This window comes from Mastigoproctus giganteus, chromosome 4 (genome assembly GCF_048544385.1).
Source record: "Mastigoproctus giganteus isolate SK-2022 chromosome 4, ASM4854438v1, whole genome shotgun sequence".
NCBI lineage: Eukaryota > Metazoa > Arthropoda > Arachnida > Uropygi > Thelyphonidae > Mastigoproctus > Mastigoproctus giganteus.
Genome location: NC_143578.1, coordinates 52,076,901 through 52,103,933, shown reverse-complemented (window position 1 = coordinate 52,103,933; position 27,033 = coordinate 52,076,901). Strand labels below are relative to the sequence as shown.

The 27,033-nt window shown below is 37.3% G+C and overlaps 1 protein-coding gene across 1 annotated transcript in view; it reads left to right on the top strand.

The window, feature by feature from the left end:
- Positions 1-27,033, top strand: part of und (methionyl aminopeptidase und) — a 131,704-nt gene that overhangs the window by 27,046 nt on the left and 77,625 nt on the right. Inside the window, exon 2 of the mRNA XM_090372732.1 lies at positions 200-307. Coding sequence (XP_090228858.1) covers positions 200-307 — 108 coding nt within the window. The remainder of the gene's footprint in view (positions 1-199; positions 308-27,033) is intronic.

Sequence of the window (27,033 nt, the reverse complement as noted above, 5' to 3'; positions counted from 1 at the left end):
CTTTGAAAACAGCTAACAAAAGTTTATTCTTAAAAAATTCATGAAATAATTTTTTTACTGTTCTGGTATTGTTTTTAAGTATTTTAAAAATTATGCTGGCCAGTTCCCACTATCTGTCCATTTTAACTTTTGTGTGTATATTTTGCATATCAGATAAACTGGCATAAATTATTGTTAACCATTTATCTGACAATTTCAGGTACACATGATGGGGATTCAGAACTAGCTCCAAATATAGCAGATGGAAAAGAAGCAGATCATAATCAACAATCAGTTGAGAGTCAGAAAGAAAATAAAGATGAAATTTGTGAGTATTTGTAAAAATGTCACTTTTTTGTGATTTGGCATTTAAAAATAGAAATTCAAAACAATCTTTTGAATTTTTATTTTATTTATTATTTGGTTTAAATCAGTTTCACAACAGGGTGAATTTGCCTGTCTCAATTCAAAACTGAAGTGTCCAAAATTTGTGAACTCAATTTAATTGTCTTCAAATGATCTGATATTTCATTTTATTTTCAAAATTTTTGATTATCACGTACAGTGTTAGGTGCTCTATTTATCAGCTGCTTTTAATAAACAAAAAATTTTTAAAAACAGTGTGACAAGAACAAAGAAAATTTTTCTACCACTGGCGGGAGTCAGTTGATCCCCATGTAACTTGCAGTAAGTTTCAATGTGAGAATTCACTTAAATTAAAGTATATCCTACACTGTCTTATCTAAGAATAGCCATTTAGAAGAATATGAGCCTGATCTAGTTTGACATTCTTTCAGGTCTGCAATATTTCATGTTTTATGCCATGCTAAAATGCTTTCAGTTTTTTATTGGTGTCCTGATGGGCTTCATATTAAGAGACTGCTGTCTCTGCAAGGACCAGGCTCTTGAAAATGAAATCCATTAGACATATTATAGTTTTTAAAAAACTGTGGATATTCCCAAAATCTCATTACTAGATCAACAGTGATCCATATACAATCTCCTGAAAGAAGGTAAACAGCTCATAACCATTCCCTTTGCACCTCAAATTAGTGAAGAAATTGCAGAATTGTGCAATTGTTCAGAAATTGCACAAAACCCATCGTTGTTAACTATAATAAAACTGCCATACTTAAAATTAGGCTAAAAACTCCAACTCAGCCTATTTCCTATCCAGGATCCCTACCAAGATTGCTACGTCAATGCTCTCAAGTAGGCCAATCTTTGCTGCTGTAAAAGATCAACTGTAGCTTCAGAAAAAGGGAAAAAAAATTTAGAGTTCACACCTGAGTTCAAATAAGCATCTGAGAACTTTGTCACTTGCATACTGCACTGCCCATTGCTTCACATCAAGACCAAAAATAATCTGGAATTTCTACATCTAACGAAGTTGGCTTTTTATTATATTGTCAGTCATTCCTTTTGACTGTTGAAACATTTGCTTTGATGGTCTTTAGAACGTGTGCCAAGGCAACTATGGACATGGTCACCTGTATATCGTGTAATTTTGTGTAAACTGATTTGTTTGCCACTTTTGTGGGGTGAAACACCTGAGTTTCTGGGGGTGGGGCATGTGATTCAGATTGGGGCGAGACCATTGATTTGAGAAAAAGTCAATAAAATTTCTCCCATCAAGTCAAATTCAACCCGAGATCTTTTCAACGTGGTGTAGAAGAGCAATTATAACCACTGTACTGGATGAAAGCTTCACTTTTTTGGCGCCTCCGTAGCCAGGTGGGCAGGAGCAGCAGTGCGTAGCACATGCTTCTTGATTAGCCGGGGTTCGAGCCCGTGAGCCACCAAATATGGAGGATGCGGAAAGGTCAGGGAATGACCACCGCACATCTCCGGAGCAATATGTCCTTAGTTGCTAATGCTCCTAAAAAAAAAACAAAACCAAACCTCACTTTTTTTGCAAGAGCTTGTCTGTGATCATTGAGTCATTGAAGTACATATGGATAAGAAGTCCTGCATATTCTTCCATCACAGTTTTTGTGGTTAGTAAAAGCTGGTTGCTCTTATTAACAATAAGAGCAACCAGCATGTTTTTCTTGAAAATACAAGTTAATAAGGTTAAATTATCTTCACCAGCTGTACATCTAGGTAAAGGATGAAAGACCAGCATGTTTTCCTCTACTGTTAAATTGTACAAATACAAGTAAAACAAATAGATTAGAAATGTGTGTGGACTCATTTAACATGATGGCAGTATTAGTATTTAAGGAAGCCCCAGGCTTTTACTGCACCAGCCAAAGATATAAATAGTATTAATGTAGTGGCAAACGATGCAAAAAAGCAAGCTTTTTTTTTTTGCATAATTTGGCCAAAAAAAAAAATCACATTTCACCTATCCATCTACTGTAGTCTGTCTAATTCTTCCTTGAATTTATTTAAACCATCCACTTAAGCAACAGATGGAATCTTGTTCCAGCAGTCAACCATCCTTCCTCAGGTTTGGCCAGGATAAATCAGCTAGTGGGTTAGCCTGCAAGGATCAGTGGTGCCAATGCCATTCCCCTAATCTTGTGGTTCAAGGGACAGAATTCAGGCTGATGGTGGTGCAGGTATGGAGTTTAGGTAGCCCAGGTGTCCCACTCCGGAGAGCATTTATTGCTTGCCAGGGTAGTTGGGCATCCCATTTGGGATCCATGGTGGGTGAGGGGGAGCCTGGGCACTGAACCAAATTAAAAGCAACTATGAATCCTGATAAACTTTTTTCTTCAGGGCTCCCAACACAGTCCCTATCTGAAAATAATAATGAAGATCCATACAATGCCAATGTAGCAAAAAGACCAAGAACTGAAGTACTCTCAGACCCACATCAAGATTTCTAATCATGCATTAAAAAACTCAGAAACCTATCAGGGGGAAATATTGCCCTTCTTCATACAGAAGAGATTAGTGGATTCCTGAAATTACTTAAGAGGCTTCACTCTGGGGATCTCTTAATTGAAGCCAAAAATGACACGCACTCTGAGCAACAACAATTGGAGGAATACCAATTACTGGCTGGACACTGTATAGAACATTAAATTCATCCAGAGGCATCAATTCAGAGTGGGACCTCCTTTAAGTCACTGAGGAGGAAATCTGTTCTAAAGCCACAGGGAATGATAGCTGTTAAAAGAATTTCTGCACTTGGGAAGTTAGTACCAACCAGATATATCATCCCTACATTTAATTCTCCAATATCTCCTAATTCGATAACAGCTGGGTACATAGATTGCAATGTAAGGCCATACATCCCAAACCTGCTGCGATGTTTCAAATGCCTGAAATATGGGCATTTGCAAATGGTTTCCCATGGAGCCTTTGTCCTTGCTCATTGCAGTGAAAAAGATCATGAAAGCAAAGCATGTGCAGCCACCAAACCCAGTTGTTTCAACTGTCTAGGTGAGCACTCTACTCAAGGGCATGCCAGCGGTGGAAACAAGAAAAGCAAATACAACAACACAAGGCAGAGCTAGATATTCCGAAGCAAAAAAACTGGTAATGCCAATAAGTAGCAATAAGTCCACATATGCTCAGAAGGCTGCAGGTAAGCAATCTGTTGGAACCCAAACTGATATGACAGTTTCACTAAAAGATTCTTTTGCTCCCATTGCACACTACTTATTGAACACTCAAAAGCCAGTACAGAATAGTCAGTTTCCACTCCCGTATTGATACCATCTACTGCTCCACCTCTAACTAAACAAAATAATACTGAGAAAACTAAAAAAACCTGACTCACTGCCCACAACAAATGATAAAATGGAAATAGAGGTGAAGGAAACAAATGACAACATGGTCTTGAAACTTTTTCTGGAGGAAGATGTGGACACTTGACAACGTCCATACTTCCCAAAAAAGGATTATTCCAGGACTGAGAGAGCAAAGCCCTTGGCTACTCGGAAACCCATAGACAGGCCCAGCCGATCTATGTTAATGTCCATATTTAAATTTCTGCAGTGGAACTGCCATAGTTTCTGTCGAAATATTGAAGACATCAAGGCCCTCCTGCATAATACGAGCCAGCATGCTTCTATTTACAGGAGCCATATTTAAAGGCAAGTGAGGATTCGCCATCCTTATGGTAACCATACTCCCTTTCAAGCTATGCCACTGACCTCTAATATAGAGGCTGTAGCCATTTGTCTTTCAGTAGGGTTCCTTCAATCTGTTCAATCTATTTGCCACCTGGGATTGATATCCCCCATGCAGACCATGATGATTTTATTATGCAATTGCCATCCACTTTTCTATTACTAGTGGATTTCAATGGACATAATCTGTGGGGTAGTGCTGACATCAAAAATGGAAGGGTTCAGGCTATTGAGCATATGTTCAGATGATGACCTGTCCCTTCTAAATGTGGGTTTTAACACCTTATTCCACACCCTATCTGTACTTTTACTGTGATAGATCTCTGTATGCTCCCCTTCACTCTGTTTGTATGTGGAAGGTTGAGGAAAACCTTTACGGTAGTGATTGTTTCTCCATGATAACCATTCTTTTCAATGGGAGACCATGCATACTGTCTAGGAAATCATGGTGGAAAATCAGTATCATGCTGATTGGAATGCTTCAAACATCTGGCAACGTTTAATACCACTACAGGAGCCAATTAATGGCAGTTAAGTCTATCACAAAAAGTATTGTCCAAGCAGTGGCAACTGCAATTCTGAAGACATCTTGGTTTCCACCATTTCCAAAACCATAGTGGAATGTACAATAGCAAGAAAGGCACAAAACAAGGCATGGAGGATATTTTGTCAATATCTTACCACAAAAAAATCTAATAGCCTTCAAACATGCACATGCAAAAGCACATTAGGTCAGAGTCAGAAGGAATCTTGGATCCTCTTCACATCCTCCATTACCCAGGTGGAAGCACCAAAAGTCTTCTGGGGAAAAGTCCAGAAAATGAAAGGTAAATATACATCACTCCCTTCCTCAATCCTAGAGCATATAACGGATGTGCATTTGTCAACACTCTTGGGGATATATTCACTAAAGTTTCTTCGGAAATATCCTACACCCCGGAGTTCCCTGTCCTCAAGCAGAAATCTGAAAAACATCAATTGAAGTTGGTTGGTTGTTGTTGGTTGTTGTTTTGGTTTTTAGGAGCATTAGCAACTAAGGCCATATTGCTCCGGGAATATGCGGTGGTCATTCCATAACCTTTCCGCATCCTCCGTATTTGGTGGTGACGGGCTCGAACCCCGGTCTAATCAAGGAGCGTGTGCTATGCACTGCTGCTCCTTCCCACCTGGCTACGGAGGTACCTAATTGAAGTTGTCCTCAAATGGCTGTGAAGGATATAACCAGCCTTTCATACACTGGGAACTGAAAGCAACACTCACTTTATTGCACGTGAGTGCAATCGAGCCAGATGACATCCATTATGAGATGATTAAACATCTTATATCAAAATCTGTGGCTTGTCTGCTCTATCTCTGGACAGTTTCTGGACTACTAGCACAATACAATCATACTTGCCATTCCAAAACCAGAAATCCAAAAATACCAAATAATTATCATCCTATAGCCCTGACCAGCTGCTTGTGCAAGATCCTATGAAGAATAGTCATGCTTGACTTGTGGTATCTAGAAGCTAATACCTCCTTTCCAAGACACAGTGTGGCTTCTGAAGAAACAGGTCAAAACTAGACCATTTAATCCAACTAGAATCTTCTATTCATGATGTTTTCTTGAAGCTTGAGCTCCAAGTGTCTATTTTCTTTGATATGGAAACGCATATGATGACACTTGGAGATTCGGTGTTTTAAAAGATAACTTTGGTCTTAGGGGACACATTGCCATCTTTATTAAAAACTTCCTCTCAGACCAATCATTCCAAATTCTTGTAGGATCTCTCTCTCTCTCTCACACACACACAGCCCTTTTTCCAAGGAGTCCCACAAGGATCAGTTTTAAATATTTTGCTTTTTGCCATCAAAGTTAACTGTATTACTCAATAACTTCCTCCAACCATAAACAGTGCCCTTTTTTGTAGACAACTTTGGCATCTTTTCACAGTCAAATTTTCAATATTAGGGTCGTCAAAAGGCAACTGCAGCACCCATTGACCATGTCAACTCTTGGGCAATGGCTAATGGTTTCGGGTTCTCACCTCAGAAGATCATCTGTGTACACTTTTGTCACAGACGGAATCTTCACCCTGAACCAGAACTCAAGCTCAGACAAAACATCATTCCAGTAGCACCTGAGACAAAATCCTTCTGCCTTATATTCGATAATAAGTTGACATTTCTACCATATATCCGTCAACTCCGGACAAAGTGCACAAGGGGATTAAACCTCCAATGTGCCATCTTCTGCAATAAATGGGGAGTGGACTGCTGCACTTTACTCTTCCTCTATCGTCTACTTGTGCAATCTGAATTAGATTATTGGTCTCAAGTCTACACATCTGCAAGAAACAGCAAACTTCAGTGGCTAGACCCAGTTCCTCATTAAGCCATCTGCATTGCTACTGGGGAATTTCAAACGTCCCCTGTTCAGAGTTTATATGTTGAGGCAAATATATCACTACTGTCACTTCAACAAAAATAGTTGTCACTAAAGTATACTTTCAAACTGAAATACCTGCCAGATAACCTTATGTGGCCATCCGTCTTTGAGTCACAATGGGAAAATCTATATAACACCCATCAGAGTGCCAATCGTCTCTTTAGTATTTGTGTTCAAGAGTTACAAAGAGAATTGAACATCATGGTAGACAATGTTGCCGAGTTACCACAGAAATTAGTTCCACTGTCGCATGCTTGCATACCACCATACGACTTCTCCATTAAAAATTGTGGTAATGCCATCACCTCATCTTCTGTCTACCAAGAACTCTATGCTGCACACCAAGCCAAATACTCTTGACTTCTTGCCTGCCTTCACTGATAGCTCTGTCTGAGTCATCTGCTGGGAAGCTTCCCCACAAATGCAGCATATACACGGCTGAGTTGCATGCTATGGAAATAGCCTTAGGCCACATTAAAACCCACTATTACCAAAGGTGTATACTTACTCATTAAGTATATTAGAGGCTTTATTGAGGATGAGATATAATCCTCATCCACACCTGACCCAGATCCAGCAGACACTTCATTCTCTTTCTGAGTGTTCTTTTGACATTCGTTTCTTCTGGATCCCGAGCCACACTGGGATCAAGAGTAATGAACTTGCTGATGCTGCAGCCAGATCACTGCGGTCCCCTGCACAGCCTACAGGTAGCTAATACACTCTACATTACTCTCCCACTCACGGCAATCTTGGCATGGGCAGGTTTTGAACAAGCTATATCAGATAAAGCCTGTAATCCAACACTGACAGTCGAATCTGTTCTGGTATTGTAGAGAAGTTGTTTTAGCTCACCTCCACATAAGGCAGTCATCTTACGCATGCATTCCTGCTAAGGGCAGATGACTCTCCTATGTGTGGGAATTATGACACCTTTTTAACCATTTGTCATATTTTTAACTGAGTGTCCATGTTTTAGGCAGGAATGTGTTTCATATTTTACCCATTTTGGTGATTTGGCTGAGTCTTATACATTCAGTCAAATTTTTATCCGGCAGTCAGCATGTGTCTGCTCTTTTCGGCAATTTAAAAACCAACCTTATTTGGTTGGTTTTTAAACTCATAAAATTTACCCATTTCTTTATTGATATATATTTTACACTTATACCTGTATTGTTATTTGTTCTGACAGTGACATAATTCATTAGGTCACTGAAAGCTTAATTGTTTTGTTTTATATGACCTGGTTTTGGCACATTATAGCTTTTGTTGCTAATGTGCCAATAAAACCCAAACCAACCAACCAACCTTCTTCAACTTGAATTTATTTCCCCCTCCTATGCATAATCTAAGTGAGAGGAAGAATCCCATCAGCATTGAATTTGCTCAAAGTCTTAAACACTTCAATCAGATCACTTTGCAGGTGCCTACTCTCCAGCTGCTGCAATTTGCAGAACTGAAGCCTTTCTTGGTAAGATCATCCCTTTTTCCTCTCACCAGTTTTGTTGCCCTTCTCTGTAACCCATTCCAGCAGCTCTGCATCCTTCCTAAAACTTGACCTCTGGACCTGTATGCAGTGTTCAAGGTGTGGCCTGACCATTGTCTTATAAATTGGGATAATCACCTCCCTATCCCTGCTAGCAAAATTGTATTAACAAAACCCCATGAGCTGTCCTGGCAACCTGTCTATACTGCTCAGAGAACTCTCTAACTGCATTATTACCCCCGGGTCCTTTTCAGTTTCAATTACCCTGAGCATTGTACCACAGAGTTTGCTACATTACTCTGGTATTACTGCTACTCATATGCAGCACCTTGAATTTGTCAATGTTAAACTTCAGTTGTCATTTCTCAAGCCCGTCTATCTAATTTTTCTAGATCAGATTGCAGCAGCATGCCTTCATTACTGTCATTAACTACCCTGCCAACCTTTGTATCATCTGCAAACTAAGATATTAAGCCTGATATACTTTCCTCAATATCATTAATAAATACAGAAAAAAAAAAATGGGCCCAGCACCAAGCCCTGTGAAACCCCACTAATAATATTAATCCACAAAGAGCAGTGCCCATTGATAACCACTCTGTCTTCTCCCATTCAACCATCCCTTTATCCATAACTTACTTAACGTAATGCCACACTGCTTTTTCTGTGTAACAATATCAAAAACTTTCTAGAAATCCAAGTATGTGAAATAAAATTATTTTTTGCATCCGCTTCCTTTGTGGCTGCATCATAGTATTCAATCAAATTGGTCAGACAAGGTCTCCCCTTAACAAACCCATGCTGTGACTGACGTTTAACTGCACCACTGCCTAGATTATTTATTTCGTATGATGTGATCAATACACGAAGGAACCAGTTTTTTCCTGCTTCCTTCGTGTATCGCGGCCGGGATATCCAACCAACCGGTTGGTTCGGCACCATCGAGATATCCAGCCCGAGGCGGGAATCGAACCCGCGACCTTTAGGTTGCCAGGCAGGCACTTTACCTACCCGGCTAGCCCGGTCGGCACTGCCTAGATGGTCCTGAATCACTGCTTTAATCAGTAATTCCATTGTTTTCCCTGGAACAGAAGTGAAGCCAACAGGTCTATAATTACTCATGTCACCTTTTGATCTCCCTTTCTGGATTGGGAATACATTTGCACATCTGCAGTCCATAAGGAACTCTCCTGAATCCAAGGATGCTCTCATAATTATGGCTATGGGTTTCCTTGCCTCCCTTATATAACTGGATATATCCCATCCACCCCGGCTGTCTTTTTAATGTTTAACTTCAACAATTTCCCTTCCACTTTCCTCTCAGTTATTACAAAATCATTTAGCTCTCTGTTAGAGTTTGATAAACCTCTGGCATCCCATTCCCTAAAGAATTCCTTGTGTGTGAATATAGGTGAAAAATACCTATTCAGTTTGTCAGCTACATGAGTAGGATCATCAACAGTTAAACCTTTGATATCAAGTGTAACAATGTGATCATCCCCTTCCTTCTAGTGTGTACTTAAGGAAAGAAGTGTTTGCTGTTCTTTGCTTCCTTTGCCGAACATTTCTCATAATCTGCCTTGGCTTGCCTAACCTCCTTTGTGACTTGATTGTAGACTAGTTTATATCTACCACAGCCTCTCGAACATGCAGTAGCATGTTTGAGAGGCTGTGGTAGACCAAAGAGAGGATAATATTCTTGATCTGGTTATCAGCAGTGATTATTCATGTATTTATTTATCTGCAAAGAATTTGTAGATAAAGGAATCACTAAGTAGCAGTGATCACAGTGTGCTGATGTGGGATTTACTTAAAGATATAATTACCGTCAGAGGTAAAGGGAAGAGTTTTTGCTTTCATAGAGGTGACTACAATGGTCTCAGATGGTTTTTAAATTCTGTAAAGTGGGACTAGCTGATGATGTTACCAACAGCGAATTCTAAATGGAAAGCGTTCAAGGAATTAATCTTGGAAGCTACTAGACATTTCATACTACTGATTAAGAAATGTTGTTCAAGGCTTAGGCCTAAATGGATGTCAGATGTACTAATGGGACTCGTGGCAGAGAAGAAAAATGGGTGCCTCCGTAGCCAGGTGGGCAGGAGCAGCAGTGCGTAGCACATGCTTCTTGATTAGACCAGGGTTCGAACTCGTGACCACCAAATACGGAGAATGCGGAAAGGTCAGGGAATGACCACTGTATATCTCCGGAGCAATATGGCCTTAGTTGCTAATGCTCCTTAAAACCAAATAACAAACAAACAAACAAGAAGAAAAATGCATGGGATGCATATAAATTATCAGGTGACACAGAAGCCTCTGGCAGATATAAGCTTGTCTGTAATCAAGTCATAAAGAAGGTTAGGCAAGTGAAGGCAGATTACGAGAAATATTTGGCAAAGGATTCTAAGAAAAACAGCAAGGACTTCTATACTTATATAAACTCTAGAAGGAAGTGGATGAATCAGATTGGTCCACTTGATATCAATGATTCAACTGTTGATGATTCTGCTCAGATAGCTGATAATCTGAATGAGTATTTTGCATTTACATTTACACATGAGGAGTTATTAAGGAGGAAAATGCCAGAAGTTTATCAAACTGTAACAGGGTGCTTAATGATTTCATAATAACCAAGAGCAAAGTGGAGGAGAAATTGTTAAACATAAGAAAGCCACCTGGGGTGGATGGGATCTATCCACTTATATTAAAGGAGGCAGCAAAGGAAGTAAGCAAATCCATAGCCATAATAATGAGAGCATCCTTCGACTTGGGGGAGAAGTCCCTACGGACTGGAGATGTGCAAATGTATCCCCAATTCACAGAGGGGGATCTAAAGATGACACAAGTAATTACAGACCAGTTAGTTTAACTTCTGTTCCAGTGGAAATAGGCGCCTCCATAGCCAGGTGGGAAGGAGCAGCAGTGCGTAGCACATGCTTCTTGATTAGACCAGGGTTCGAGCCCATCACCACCAAAAACGGAGGATGTGGAAAGGTCAGGGAATGACCACCGCATATCCTGGAGCAATATGGCGTTAGTTGCTAATGCTCCTAAAAATCAAATAACAACAACAACTGGAAAAATTAATGGAGTCACTGGGTAAAGATGCATTGCAGTATCATCTAGACAAGACTGCAGTAATAATTCAGACACAGCATGGGTTTGTTAACAGAAAGTCTTGTCTGACAAATTTGATTGGATACTCCCATACATAAGGGTGGCTCTAAAAGTGAAGTTGGAAATTATCGACCTGTCAGTCTGACTTCAGTAGTAGGGGAAAATCATGGAGGCAATGATCAAGGGTGGAATTCAGGATCATTTGGATCGAATTGAAATTCTCAAGGATACTCAGCATGGTTTTGTAAAGGGAAAATCATGTTTAACAAATCTGGTTCACTATTTCGAAAGGGTCACTCACGAGCTGGATTTAGGGAATAATTTCGACATTGTTTATTTAGATTTCAGCAAAGCTTTTGACTCAGTCCCACATGAGTGGTTGCTTTATAAGCTGGAACAGGTTGGAATCACTGGGAAAATCCTTAGATGAATAGAAGGATGGCTTCAGGGCAGGAAGCAGAGGGTTGTGATAAATGGCTATTCCTCAGATTGGGTTGATGTAAGAAGTGGGGTTCCCCAAGGATCAGTATTAGGACCACTGTTGTTTTTAATTTTCATAAACGACATCGATGAAGGGATAGAGGGTGTGATGTCTAAATTTGCAGATGATGTTAAAATTGGTAGAGTAGTTAATGATCACTGTCAAGCTGAGCTTCTTCAGAGAGACCTAGATAGACTTCAGGAATGGTCAGAAAAATGGCAGCTGTGCTTTAATCCAACAAAGTGTAAGGTATTACACCTGGGAAACAGTAATCCCAAAAAAACGTATTCACTTGGTGGAGTTCAACTAAACCCAGTACTGGAGGAAAGGGACTTGGGTGTTACGATACGGTCAGACATAAAATTCTCTGAGCATTGTAAACAGGTTGCAAGGAAGGCCCATGGTGTCCTATCAATGATCACTCGAACTTTTGCAAGTAGAGATAGGGACGTGATAATCCCATTATATAATGCTTATGTTAGACCACACTTGGAATACTGGGTTCAAGTATGGAGACTGCACCTAAAGAAAGACATCGAGCTTCTTGAAAGGGTGCAAAGAAGGGTAACTCGCCTGGTGAGATCGGCAAAAGGGCATTCTATGAAGAAAGACTTCGAATATGTGGGTTGCAGAGTTTGGAAACGACACCTTAGAGGAGATTTGATTGAGTTGTTTAAGGCTCTGAGAGGCATCAGTAAAATGAATGAGGACAAAATTTTCAAGATTATAAATGATGCTAGAACTAGGGGACATAAATTCAAGTTACGGGGGGGAAATGTTTAGATTGGACTGCAGGAAGTTTTATTTTAGCCGAGTTATAAATTACTGGAATAAGTTGCCTTCATGGGTGGTAGAGGCCGACAGTATGGGGAAATTCAAAGGTCATCTGGATAGTACTTTCGGGTAAGGGAAGCGCATAGGATGATAGGTTTAATTTCCTTTTTATTTATTTTTTATTTTATTTTTTTTATTTATTAATTATTATTATTTAGTTATTTATTTATTTATTTTTTGTTTTTATCATTGTTTTGTTCGGATTTTTTTTTTTTTTTTTGGCTGGTGCAGCATAAGCCATAGGCTTTCTTGCTATCATATATTTGGGTTTCAGGAAAGCTTTTGACCCTGTTGCACATGATAGACTACTGTACAAATTTGAGCAGTATGGTATTAAGGATAAGTTGCTACAATGGATAAAAGCGTGATTTAGTGGGAGAAGACAGAGTGGTAATCAGTGGATGCTGCTCTTCGTGGACTAATGTTTATTAGTGAGATCCCAGGTTTTGGTATTGGGCCCACTGTTGTTCTGTATATTTATCAATGATATTGATATAGGTATATCAGGCGTAATTCAAAGTTTACAGATGATTCAAAGGTTGTTAATGACAGTAATGGCAGTGTTCAGCTGCAACAGGATCTAGAAAATTTGGGCAGATGGGCTGAGAAGAGGCAACTGAAGTTTCACATTGTCAAATGCAAAGTACTGCATAATGGTAGAAGTGACCCCAGAGAAACATACCAACTGTGTGATACTACATTTAGGGTGATAGAAAATGAAAAAGATCTGGGAGTAATCGTGCAGTCAGATATGAAGTTTTCTGGGCAATGCAGACAGATTGCAAGAGCAGGCCATGGGGTATTGTCAATGATATACAGGAATTTTGCTAGTAGAGAAAAGGAGGTGATTATCCCTTTGTATAGGGCAATGGTCAGTCCATGTCTTGAGTACTGTGTACAGATCTGGAGGCCTCATTTTGGGAAGGATATAGAGTTGCTTGATCGTATACAGAGAAGGGTAACAAAATTGGTGAGCGGAATGAAGGGGGTCCTCTTACCAAGAAAGGCTTAAGTTCTACAAATTGCAGTGGGTGAAGACTAGGCACCTTTGAGGTGATCTGATTCAGGTTTATAAGGCCTTGAATAGGTTGAGCACTCTGAATTCTGATGGGATTCTTCCACTTGCTCAGATTACGAACCTGAGGGGGCATAAATTCAAATTGAGGAAAGACAGTTATAGAACAGATGTTCGGAAATTCGCCTTTAGCCGGCTAGTGGTTAATTGCTGGAACAGACTTCCATCTGTCGTGGAAGTTGATAGCTTAAATAAATTTACGGTGGAACTGGACAGACTTTTAGGGGGAATCGATGTGTGAAATTTTTTTTTTTTTTTTTTTTTTTGGCTAATGCTACATAAGCTTATATGCTTGCTTTCTTGCATCGCATGCCTCCATTACTACTACCTGATAATTTATATGCATCCCATGCATTTTTCTTCTCTTTCATGTGTCTCAGTAGATCATCTGGCATCCATTTAGGTCTAAGCCTTGAACAGTATTTCTTGGTTGGTGTAAAAAGCCTAGTATCTTCTGTGGTTGTTTTTCTGAATGCTTCCCATTTAGAATTTGTTGTTGGTAACATCATTAGTTGGTTCAACTGTAAAGAATTTAAAAACTGAGACTGGTGTAGTGACCTTTACGAAAAGGCAAAAATCCTTCACTTAAACCCTTGGTAGCTACATCTTTAAGTAAATCACACATCAGTGCACTGTGATCTCTGCCATGTAATGGTTATTTTATCTGCAGATTCTTGATGCATAAAGAATCAATGCTAATAATTAGATTAAAAATATTGCTCTCTGTTGTTGCCTCTCTAACGTGCTGCTATAGAAAATAGTCATCCAATAAATCCACAAAAGTCTGCCGATGTTTCAGTGAACAACCAAGTTCCAGTCGATATCTAGAAAGTTAAAATCCCTCATTATATGACATTCTGATTTTCTGGCCCACTCTATATGTCTTCATATGGTTGTTTGTTGTACTCTTCACAGTCATTAGTTCTGCAACACACTCCAATTTTTGTTTTCCCAGTACTTATACCATATATCTATGTCACCTGGATGCACTGCCTTAGATTTTAGGTGTTTCTTAACTTAGAGCATTACCCCACCCTCCTGTCCTTTCTGTATACAGGGTGTCTCAAAAATATTGGTACAAACGTTTAGGGGAGGTAGGTAACATCTAAAGGAATGTGAATCGCATGGGAACTCATAACCGGAAACATCACGGGAAAGTAGTAGCAGAGGCACAAGAAGCAGAAATGACACAAGACAGTAATTAGTGGCAAAAGTTTATTTGACATAATATTAACAATGGAGTACGAGATGGATGCATTTCATGACGTTACAACAGATGCTCGAAGGTTCCACTATGAGACGCGATGCATGCGTGACACCGACGCAGCATGGATTGGCAGACACGGTCGAACACATCTGGAGTTTCTTTGACAGTAGCAGCAGCACAGACGAGTCTCGCCACGAGATCCATTTCCGTCTCCACAGGCGATTCATACACGATAGATTTGAGGGCCTCCCACAGAAAGAAATCGTCTCGATAAATCAGGTGAGTGTGGGGGCCATGCAACAGGTCCACCACGGCCAATCCATCGACGCCCAAAACGTCTGTTCAAATGGTCACGAACACACCTTCCATAATGGGCAGGTGCCCCATCTTGTTGAAACGAAATGTTGCGTCTCACATATGCTGGAACATCGTCAAGTAACCCTGGAAACACTTGTTCAAGAAAGATCTGATATTTAGCGGAGTTCTCGCAGGATGGTAACAGGTATGGGCCGACTAGGCAGTCACCGACCATACCTACCCACACATTTATTGCGAAGCGATGTTGTGCCGCATGGGGGTGCACACCATGTGGGCCCTCTGCTAATCCATACATTAGGTGCATGTCTGCCAGCTCACAGTTCGTATATCGATGCATGCTCTTCATGTGGCGACTACTGCTTACATGAGTAAACCAGAAATTTTCCCTCTCGCGAACTGATGAAAGCGCCATGTACCGACTTACGGTGACGTTTCCGGTTATGGGTTACTATGCGATTCACATTCCTTTAGATGTTACCTACCTCCCATAAAAGTTTGTACCAGTGTTTTTGAGACACCCTGTATATTAAATAAATAAAATTTAATGACTTGTGTTTCCCTTCTCAATACCTTTCCAGCTGGCTTTGAATTTTCCTACTCTAGTAGCCTCAATTACCCATAGAGATAGTTTATTCCTGTAATTAGCAACAAACTAATGCTGAAAGTTAGCTTCACGAATTCCAATCTAAACCTCTTCTACTACTAATTTGAATTTATGGACCGTAGACTTCATTCATTTTACCATCCCCTCTCAGAACCTTAATTCTCAATCAGTGTCACAGGGCTTTACAGCCTACCTTAAAAAATATCTGTTGTGTATCCTTCACCATCTTGTGATTAGTGATTCTTCTTTCTCTATCTAGCTTCCTAAATATGCAGTGTTTTATTCAATAGTTTTGGATGTGATGTTTATGCAGAGTTAAGTGATATAAAACATAGTAATTTGTGCACATGCATTAGTTTGAATTTTTGCATTCTTAGGAGTTTTGTTAACTTGAAAAAGGAAGTGTCCTACACTTATGTTTAATTTTTTTTCTCCCAAACAGTATTAATAAAAATATTTCTGTGTTAATATAAGTGTACACCTTTTAAATTTAAATTCTTCATTATTTCATTAAAAAAAAATGTTTGTATACAAAGGACCTTTTTCAAAAAAGTTTCTTTGGATTCAATATTGCTAGCCATAACTTTTGCAATAGTGTGTTAATAAAAAATATATCAAATCTAGTTTTTTTTTCTTTGCCTTTTCACTAAGTACAGTCGGTCCTCGTATAACACGTGTTTGCATTACACGAATTCGATCATACACGATTTATAAATAGGGGAACGTTATCTTATATAACACGAACCGAATTCGCTTATACACGATTCGCCTTTGTGTTTACAAGAAATGGCAGTCGAACGCGGAATCACCCCAACTGAACGCAACACGATAGGAACGAAGAAGATTCCGAAAATGTATTTATGTGTTTTATATCAGTGAAGGGGAAACACATTTCACCATAATAACGTAAAAACCAACACAATTCCAGCTATCGATATAATCGCAAATGCAATTAGATGGAGTTTACTACCAGTTTATAACAGATTCCACTAGCAGAAACTCAACTGGAAATTGTTTTTATTGTTTTATGGTAGTAACCCCCAGAAATGTGCTTTAGTAAAATGTGAGGTGTTAATTAATAGTGTATCTCGGCCTTTACGGTGTTATTCATTCAGTTGCTACACGCGCGCAGCTTTGTTTATGTGTATCAAGCGTGCCTCCTCATTGTGTAATTGTGCTTTATTCCCAAAAATGAGTAAAATACTTAAAAGGTGTGAAAAGGAAGCGTCCTGGCTAAGACACTGCAGATTCAGAGAGGAAAAAAAAAAAGCAATATCGATAAACAGAGGCGGACTGGGTCAAAAATTCTGGCGTCTCCGTAGCCAGGTGGGAAGGAGCAGCAGTGCGTAGCACACGCTTCTTGATTAGACCGGGGTTCGAGCCCGTCACCACCAAATACAGAGGATGCGGAAAGGTCAAGGGAATGACCACCGCATATTCCCGGAGCAATATGGCCTTAGTTGCTAATGCTCCTAAAAACCAACCAACCAAACCAACCATCAAAAATTCTTACCCGGAAAAATTTATAGTGGCCTCATACTACGGTTTATGGCCAAAATCACACCGGCCTCCGGCCCACCGTGGTTTCCTCCGTAAGGCTTATGGCCAGTCCGCTTATGTCGATAGAGAAAAAATATGAAATTGTGAATCGTTTTGAGCGAAATGAAAGACCATGTGATATTGCACGTGCTACAGACCTAAATGAGGCAACGCGGAGAATTACAAAGAATGCAGAGAAAATAAAAACAACTTTCATAGCGGGAACAACTCAAAGTGTAATTAAAATCCATTAGATTAAGACACAAAGAATTGGAAGAGATGGAACGGCTGTCATCTCTTTGGATAGAAAATCAAACAAAAAACAAGTTTGCTTACGATAGAAGCAAAAGCATTAGCAATATTTTATTACGACTTACGTATTATAATTTATACTTACGTATTATAAAATACGTAAGTATTTTATTACGACTATTTTATTTAATATAATAAATTTTTTACGAATAAAATACGTATTTTATTCGTAAAAAATACTAAAAATACTTTATTATAATATAATATTATTTTTATTACGTATTTTAATCGTTATAAAATACGTAAGCATTTTATAACGATTAAAATTACCCGATTATTTATTGTGTTTGGTAATGTTTTGGTTCCAAATGTGTGTTCAATCTTGGGTGGTCGGCACCTAACCCTACTTTACCCACAGGGCCTGTTGTTTATATTGCACGATTTTGCATTGCACGAGGGTTTCTAGGAACGCAACTATCGTGCTATACGAGGACAGACTGTATATAGCAAATAATACTTTGTTGCAGGTGGAGCAGTTAGTTTTTTTTGCAGTATGTGGACACCAGCAACTTTTATAATTTATAATTTTATAATTAATTGGCACCTCCGTAACCAGGTGGGCAGGAGCAACAGTGCGTAGCACACGCTTCTTGATTAGACCGGGGTTCGAGCCCGTGACCACCAAATACGGAGGATGCGGAAAGGTCAGGAAATGACCACCGCATATCCCTAGAGCAATATGGCCTTAGTTGCTAATGCTCCTAAAAACCAAATAATAAACAAAAAAACTTATAATTAATTTCTTAACTTTCTTGGCAAGATACTCCAAATGCATTTATCATTTTGATTGGCAACTGATAAAAAGGGTATATTGCAAATTAGGATAGTCACCAAGAAAATTTGGCAATCCTTTCCAATGTACTTAATTTTTTGTTTAGAATCTCTGAAATGTAAATTTAATTGCTAATTTAATTCTCCAAAGCTACTGAGGAAGGGACTGAAGTAAGTCACATAACATATAGCAGTACATTAAATTATCTTTTCCATGAGCCCAGAGTGCAGCGTTGTGCTTTTTGTCCCTCATAGAAAATCATTTGATTCTTCAGGGTTGCTACCAAACACCGACTATATTCATTGTTTTCATTCTGCATTCTCCACAAATGTTTAGCTGAGCTGTACTTCCCTCAACAAAAGGGATTGCTTGTAAGAGACATGATGTAAAATCACTGACGGTTCTGTGTTTCTCGAGACAGTGAAATACTTGAACTGCTGTCAACGAATTTTAATTTTTCTTTTGCATGTTGTTAGTGAAGGCTGCTTGTGTATACTCATTTAATTTGAGTTGTTTCAGAAAATAATTAGAAGAGCAGGGAAAATGATCAAAATATACTTAGCATTTATAAAAAAAATTTAACTACTGTAACTATGACTGTACAATTTATATTTAACCCTTTCATGAATATATATATATACGAGTTTCGTGTGTGGAATCCCTTGGAGTGTATATATTTTTAAAAGTTGTTTCAAGTATCCTGTAATGTGTCTGTTTATATGTGTAGGATTTAGGGCTAAAATTCTTCGGACTGCAGGAATAGTTTATTGTCATAAGTTAGTCCATTAGCATCATTTCTATGTGCACTAAACCAACCGAAGTTTTGCAATGGCATCATTACATAAAATCTCATATTGTGAATTCCTTCACAGCAAGTTGCCTTGCTCATTATACTTTGAATAAGTAACACTTCCCTAATAGAGAAGACTTATTACTTATCCTCAGGTGGGCACCACTACCACCACCACCCAGATTTCAGGGCTGTTTTAGAGCTATTTGGTCCCCCATCAGTGAGTGAGTAGGTATAACAGCTGAAAACCCAGTTATGATTAATTTCACAATATGATGCTAATGCACTAATTTATGACAGTAAACTCTTCTTGCAGTCTGAGACTTTTTAGCCTTAAATTCTAAATGTATTAAACTGCACCCCACTTGACATTTCTCGTATTGTGAAATTAATCACAACTGGGTTGTCAGCTGTTATACCATTGGGATACCTACCCACTCACCAATGAGGGACCAGATAGCCCTGAAATGGCCTTCTGGGTATTGGTGCCCACCGAGAAAAAGTAACAGTAGCCTTCTCTGTTGGGAAAGCATTACTTATCTGAGATATAATGAGATAAGGAACTCGTGAAGGAATTCACAATATGAAATGTTATGTAATGGTGCCTCTGCACAACTTCGATTGGTTTACTGTTTATAGAAATGATGTTAATGCACTAACTTATATGATGTGCCTGTTTATGTATGAATTGTCTTAATTTTCCATTAAGTGCTGTTGTCTCTTATTGTGTTTCAAAGTAATGGTAGATACAGTTTTGGAATAGATGGCAGCAGAAAAAGTCTTAAATTATCGGAGGAGGAGGTTGCATTTGTCAGTCATTGTACTCCAAATTAGACTTACAAAAGCTGAAATTCTCTCTAATTCATACTCAAAGTTGATGAAATTGAATCAGGTGATTAGATATAAATGGATGGATGTAGAGCAGCAGTTCCCAACCTTTTTTGCCTCGCAAACCACTTTCAACGTAATATTTTTATCGCAAACCTGCTAAACTTGTATTCTCTGAAATCGTGTAATAATAGTTCCGAATTTTTATTATAAAATATTTCTGGTACTACATTTTCATAAGCGCTATTGTGTAGTAATGTAAAATTATTATTAAGTACCTATACATAACAATGGTCTTTGAGAATGAAAAAAAAATATATATATAGTATGGAAAACATTTTATTTAACACGATATATACAGTACTGTGAAATAATAAACTAATTACAGGCAACCCCCTTATAACACAGTACTTCTACAACACATTTTTTCTCTTTAACACGATTGCTAAATTGCGGTAATCCTCACAGAACACAGTACTTATAACACAGTTTCACTCTAACTCAGTTAAGGAATTGCTGCAAACCTCACATAACACGGTATTTTTGAGCTTTTGTGCAGGAGAAACCCTGCTATTATGTTGGATGTAATTTTTCAACACTTCCATTCTTTTTCATGAATCCCCACTGTTGACTCGCTAGTAATTGTGCAAAAAAAAATTTTTGGAAAATCCCTGTATTTTATTTTGTTGGGAAATCCCCATGTTAGGTTCTGTGCTTGTTTGAGATCATAAAAAATTGCGACTTAGAAGCATGCAGTTCATGATTTTTAAGGTTTTTGTATTTATAAATTTGATCGTTTATAAATTTTTCCAGGTATTTATTACTAAACTTTGTTCTTAGAACCATATTGGAATAATTTCTTTTGTTGTGAATTAAATTAAGCCCTAAATTATGCCTAAGGAACTTAGGAATAATTTGGATAACTGTCGATTTATTTAAAGAATGGTTTCAAAATGTTTTGTGCCAGCTGTGGAAATCTATTTAAAGCGGAAAAATCTAGATTTCAAAGTTTTATTACTATTGGATAAGCACCAGGCCATCCAAAAGATTTAAGTCATCCAAACGTTGAAGTAATGTTCCTACCACCTAATACAACTTCTTTAATTCAGCCATTAGATCAGGGCATTATATCTACCTTTAAAATTCATTACATCAGAAAATTGTTACAATGGATTTTGGAAAAAAATTGATTCCGAATCTATTGAAGTTCTGGAAGCATGGAACCATTTTTCAATTGTGCACTGCATCGGAATCATAGCTTTATCACTAAAAGAATTAAAGCCGTCGAAATTAATGCATGTTGGAAAAAGTTATGGACAGAGTCAGTTCATTCAGGAAATATGGTCGAACCGGCAGAAAACAGAATCGGTGCCGTAGTAGAACTTAAGTCGGTAGGAAGGTTTTGATGATATGACTACTGAAGATGTTCAAGAATTACTGGTAGAAAAGTCTGGTGAAGTGGATTTGGTGGAAATGGCATTGGTGGTAAACCAAATCAATTCAGAGGATGATAGCGCAGATAAATTCTGAAGTTCCAAATTTTACACCAAAGAGTATACGGGAAGGCATAAACTTAGCTGAGCAATTAGAATCTTATTTTTTGAATGCAGATCTTTCGACTGAAAGGAGCATAAAGTTCAAAAGACAACTGCTTCAAAAATGCTTAGCATCATACCATGAAATTTACAAAGATCTATCAAGCAAAAAATGAACAAACCCAGATTACTGATTTTTTAAAGAGAGCAGAAGATACACAATCTAGATGCTGGAGAAGGTGAAGATATTCTGCAACAGAGAAAATGTTCTCGTTTGATTGTGCTTAGGAGCGATGAAGAGGAAGAAAATTAAGTGAACGTACATTATCTGACGTATATGTATCACAGTATATCCGACACATGTATCTCACAGTTTGTTCAGTTATTACTATTTTTAATAAAAATTAGGTTTCCGATTGTTATAATAAAAATAATGTATTTTTGTTAACTTTTGGAATGTAATCCTCCCCCTTTTTGTACTGGTTCTTAATCCCATATAACACAGTTTCTCACTACATGAGATTTTATAGGAACCTAACTACCGTGTTATACAAGGGTTACCCGTATAAGGAATTGTGGTAGATGTGGTTTCTTTAATTGGCAATTCTTTACTTTATATTTAATTTTATTTTACTTTATTCTACCTTTGTTTATCATCAGTTATAATTTTTATAACCCTTTTACTACAGCCAAAGGATGCAATACATATCGGCACGTTCACACCCAATCCCTACCACTAACATCCTGTCATGCATGCTTGCTATGTGAGGGTGCTTCACCCAAACCACAACTAAATATAAATTTTGAACTGAACCACATTAATTATTAAACTATTCTGTAGTTTACAAAATTTTGCTTATGTAAATCTAAGCAGATGCCATTACAGAATTTTTAGTGTGAACCCACTGTAACACTTTTGTGAACTGCTGATATAGTTGATAAAAAAAAGTAACAGTTATTTCTGTTTTTAATTCTAATTTGACAATAATTTCACTATAATATTGAGAAACAAAGTAAAAATAATAATGTATTAATATATAAAGGCATTTAAGTAAAAACTTTTTCATTTTTACAAATTTTCAAAATTCTATAAAGGAATCACTCAACAGATTGGTAACTAGTGAAGAAACTCATATTTGGAAGGGATTAAGGTGATCATCATAACATTAATAACAACCAAGAAAAAAAATTAATTCAGAAATATTTCACAAGTGACATTGTTATAAATGTTTGAAGGATGATATAAAAATTCGCAATTTTGGCCATATTGATTGCAGAATTAAAGGGTAAAAAATTCTGCTTGTGCATTTTCAAAATCATCTGCAATTTAAAAAGCATCCAAAGATTTTTAAAATACATTTGTTCTCCACAAAATTGTGTAATTTATAGCCTGATTTTGTTACGGTTTCATGTGGAGTTGTTCCTGTAGTTGCTTTATAAAGCTGGAAGCCAGAATTGATATTTTATTGAATGTTAATTTTTAATGAAAATATACCAATTTATAAATAAATAAATTTTCTGTTTATACTCCGGGATGACCACACAGTCAGAGGAGTTCACGAGGTAGAGAGAATACAAGAAACAGCACTGTATTCAGCAGTCACAGGCTTGAATCCGGGTCAATCAAGGCATGTGTACTTGTGCACCCATGTGCTGACCACTCAGCTACGGCGATAATTTTTATTATGTAAACATGTATGATTGTACAGATTACTATTTAGCCAAATTTCAAATCAGAATGTAATCAGATTATTAGAACTCATTCAGTTTCTCATCTTTTGATGAGAAACTGAATCAGTAATTTTCCAGTGAATTTTTTGAGATTTTTATTTATTTTATGTAAAAACCATATTAGATACTTTTTGCATTAGTGAGAGGGTGGTTGAAACTTTTTTTCTGTGCAAATTTTAAAATTATTTTTTTAATCAATAGAAAAGTAATATTCATATTTGATATGAATATATTAAAAAAAACTTCCATAATTTCATTTGTTTCCTCAATTTATTTTTCCATTAATGGACACATTGTTCAATTTTTTTTGTTATTCGACCATTCTTTTCATTGTTCTGTATCTGTGTGGATTTTAAAAAACTTACTATGAAATACTTGTATTGTACAGAAACTTGGAGGGAGTACCTTTTAATTTAAATTAATAAATCTTATTATTTGAATATTTGATGATGGACTTATTTTACTTCTTTTTATATATACTGGTAATAGTTAAATAATTTTTTTAACTGGTAATAGTTAAACTTAGCTGAGCAATTAGAATCTTATTTTTTGAATGCAGATCTTTCGACTGAAAGGAGCATAAAGTTCAAAAGACAACTGCTTCAAAAATGCTTAGCATCATACCATGAAATTTACAAAGATCTATCAAGCAAAAAATGAACAAACCCAGATTACTGATTTTTTAATCATATTTTATCATATCATATTTTATTTATAATTGATTAAGTTTGATGACACTCCAAATATTGGAATTTTGCCATTTTAGCTGTACTTATACATTTTACATACTTCATTAACAATCTTCATTGTAATTTTTTAATAATGCTTTGGCCATGATTAGGCAGTAGAAGCCTTGTCACATAACACTAGATAGCTTAGCTGAAGTTAAAGTGAGCAGTAATCTTTCTATTTCAAGCATTATGTGATATTATGGGAATTTTTTGGGGTGAGGAAGAATGTTAGAAATGTCAGAGATGTGGCAATTCTGAGCCCTTATTGAAGAGCCTTATGCAGCTAATGTTTTATTGATACTGTTTCTACAAGTGAACCCATTAATTGGAAGTAAAATTACAGAAACTTTCCAAAAACAGTTTTTTAATAGTGGTAATATACTAGTGGATTAACTTTCACTTTTGATCATCATTATGCAGTCGAACTTGGTTATATCATCATTCTTCTCTCTCTGGGTAACTCAGGAATTTTTTTATTTTTTTTGGTTGGTGCAGCAAAAGCCTCAGGCTTTCTTGCACCTTATAGTTAATAATAATAATAATAAGCATCAAGGGGCCAACAAAATTTCCTCGCTCTAATCGTTACTTGCTATATCAGTAATATCAGAAATGGGTAAACCCCTGGGGCCATTAAACAATGAACACTTTATATCGGTGATGGGTTAAATCTACCTCCTATTTTTTTTTTTTAAATTCTCAATAACTTAATAAAAAGATAGATTCAAAAAACAAAAGAAATATTAGAGAGAAAAATATAAGTATTAATATGCTTGTATAAACTACAATACACTTAATATTAAACACTATTTGTTTGTCTAATTTTAAAACCATACGCTTAATAATAAACACGATTTCAATTAGTCTTTATTTATGAATCTTAAAATTGATGTTTGTTTTAAAGATTTCACTTTGATATTTCTTAAGTTTCCTCCTAAAACACTCAGCACGTTAAAAGTCTCATTACTTGCCTCATTTCCTTCAACAAAATTGACTAAAGTGTCCATTGCACCCTGAGCTTGTGAGATTGTCGGCAATGATTTTGATTCACTTTCAGTTGTCATCATATCATCATCGTTATTGTTTTTGTTGAGCACAGCAGCTACAATGTCACTCTCTGTGGAAAGACCACTAGTTAATAAGTTGTCATCGATTAGTAAAATCGATGCTATCTGTATTAAAACCTACAACGTTGTTACGTAGCAACCATTCGGATAATGGTAAGTTGTTTTCTTCATCTACAATTGAAATTTCATTTGAATTTAATTTCGATTTCTTGAAGCAATTCAATATGGTTGTCAGAGTAATGTTGTTCCATGCATCATTCAATAAATTTACAGCATCCAATATCGATATAGACTCGATAAGTTTCTGTTCTCTTTGACTGATCAGATATAGAATTAGAAATCTTTTATAAAATCCTTTCAAACCTATGTCCACTGGTTGTAAAATTGATGTCGCATTAGGAAGCAGAAACACTAGCTTAATGTTGGATAAATTTTGAATCTGGGGATGTGCAGGACAGTTATCAACTAACAAAATATATTTCTTCTTTTTGAATAGTTCCTTATTCCAATCATTTATGTATTGCCAAAAAGTATCTGAAGTCATCCAAGCTTTCTTGTTTGCAGTATAATCCACAGGAAGTTTCCTTACGTTTTTTAAACACTGAGGTTTTAATGATTTTCCGATAACAAACATTTTTTTTTTATCAGTTCCTGTCATATTTGCGCATACAAGCCTTTGACGTTTTTCCACCAACACATTTTTCCCCTTTGAATTTAAATGCGTTGTCAGGTGTCAAAATTATAAAAAAGTTCTGTTTCATCGACGTAGTAGTGGCATGTGATGTGCGAGAAAGCAAGCATATGAGCTTATGGAGCATAAGCCAAAAAATAAATAAATAAACAATTTCACACAACCATTCCCTCTAAAAGGTTGTCCAGTTTCTCCTTGAATTTATTTAAGCTATCGACTTCCACAACAGATGGAAGTTTGTTCCAGCAATTAACCAGCCGCTGGCTAAAGGCAAATTTCCGCACATCTATTCTACAGTCTTTCCTCCATTTGAATTTATGCCCCCTCAGGTTCGTAATCTGAGCAAGCAGAAGAATCCCATTAGAATTCAGCGTGAATTCCATTAGAATCCCATTAGAATCCCATTAGAATTCCCATTAGAACTCAACCCATTCAAGGCCTTATACACCTCAGTCAGATCACCTCACAGGTGCCTAGTCTCCAGCCTCTGCAATTTGCAGAACTTTAGCCTTTTTTGGTAAGAGAACCCCTTCGTTCCCCTCGCCAATCTTGTTGCCCTTCTCTGTACACAGTCAAGCAACTCTACATCCTTCCTAAAATGAGGCCTCTAGTGAATATGAGGCCTCCAGACCCTGTACGCAGTACTCAAGGCGTGGCCTGACCATTGCCTTATACAAAGAGGATAATCACCTCCTTTTCCCTGCTAGCAAAATTCCTGTATATCATTGACAATACCCCATGATCTGCTCTGGCAGCCTGTCTGCATTGCTCAGAAAACTTCATATCTGACTGCAGGATTACTCCCAGGTCTTTTTATTTTCCACCACCCTAAGTGTAGTACCACACAGTTGGTATGTTTCTCTGGGCTTTCTTCTACCCATATGCAGTACTTTGTATTTGTCAATGTTAAACTAAACTTCAATTGCTACTTCTCAGCCCATCTGCCCAAAATAATTTCTAGACCCTGTTGCAGTAGCACAACTGTTGTAGATGTCTTCGTTGTTGAAATCTTTCCTGATTTCTGCCCAGACACGGTCAATCCACTCATTTGCCATTTTGGATCTGCAGATCAAGATTCTCCACTAATTTTAGCATAAACGATGTTATATCGGTTTTTAAATTGATCCAGCCAACCATTGTTACACACAAAATCGTCACATCCAAATTGTTTAGCAAATTTTTACACTTGAGCTTTCAAGATCGGACCGTCTATTGAAAACCCAGCTCTTCTTTGTGTAGTGAACCATTGAAACAATGCTTCATCATTTGTAACCTCGCACTTTCCAATTTTTTTTTTCACCTATGTTCTTTTCCACTGCCAATATGTAAACATCTTTATTCTTCCACAATGTCGATACACATGAAGAGGACAAAGAAAACTTTTTACACACTTCAAAATTTTTTCACCACATTGACTAAC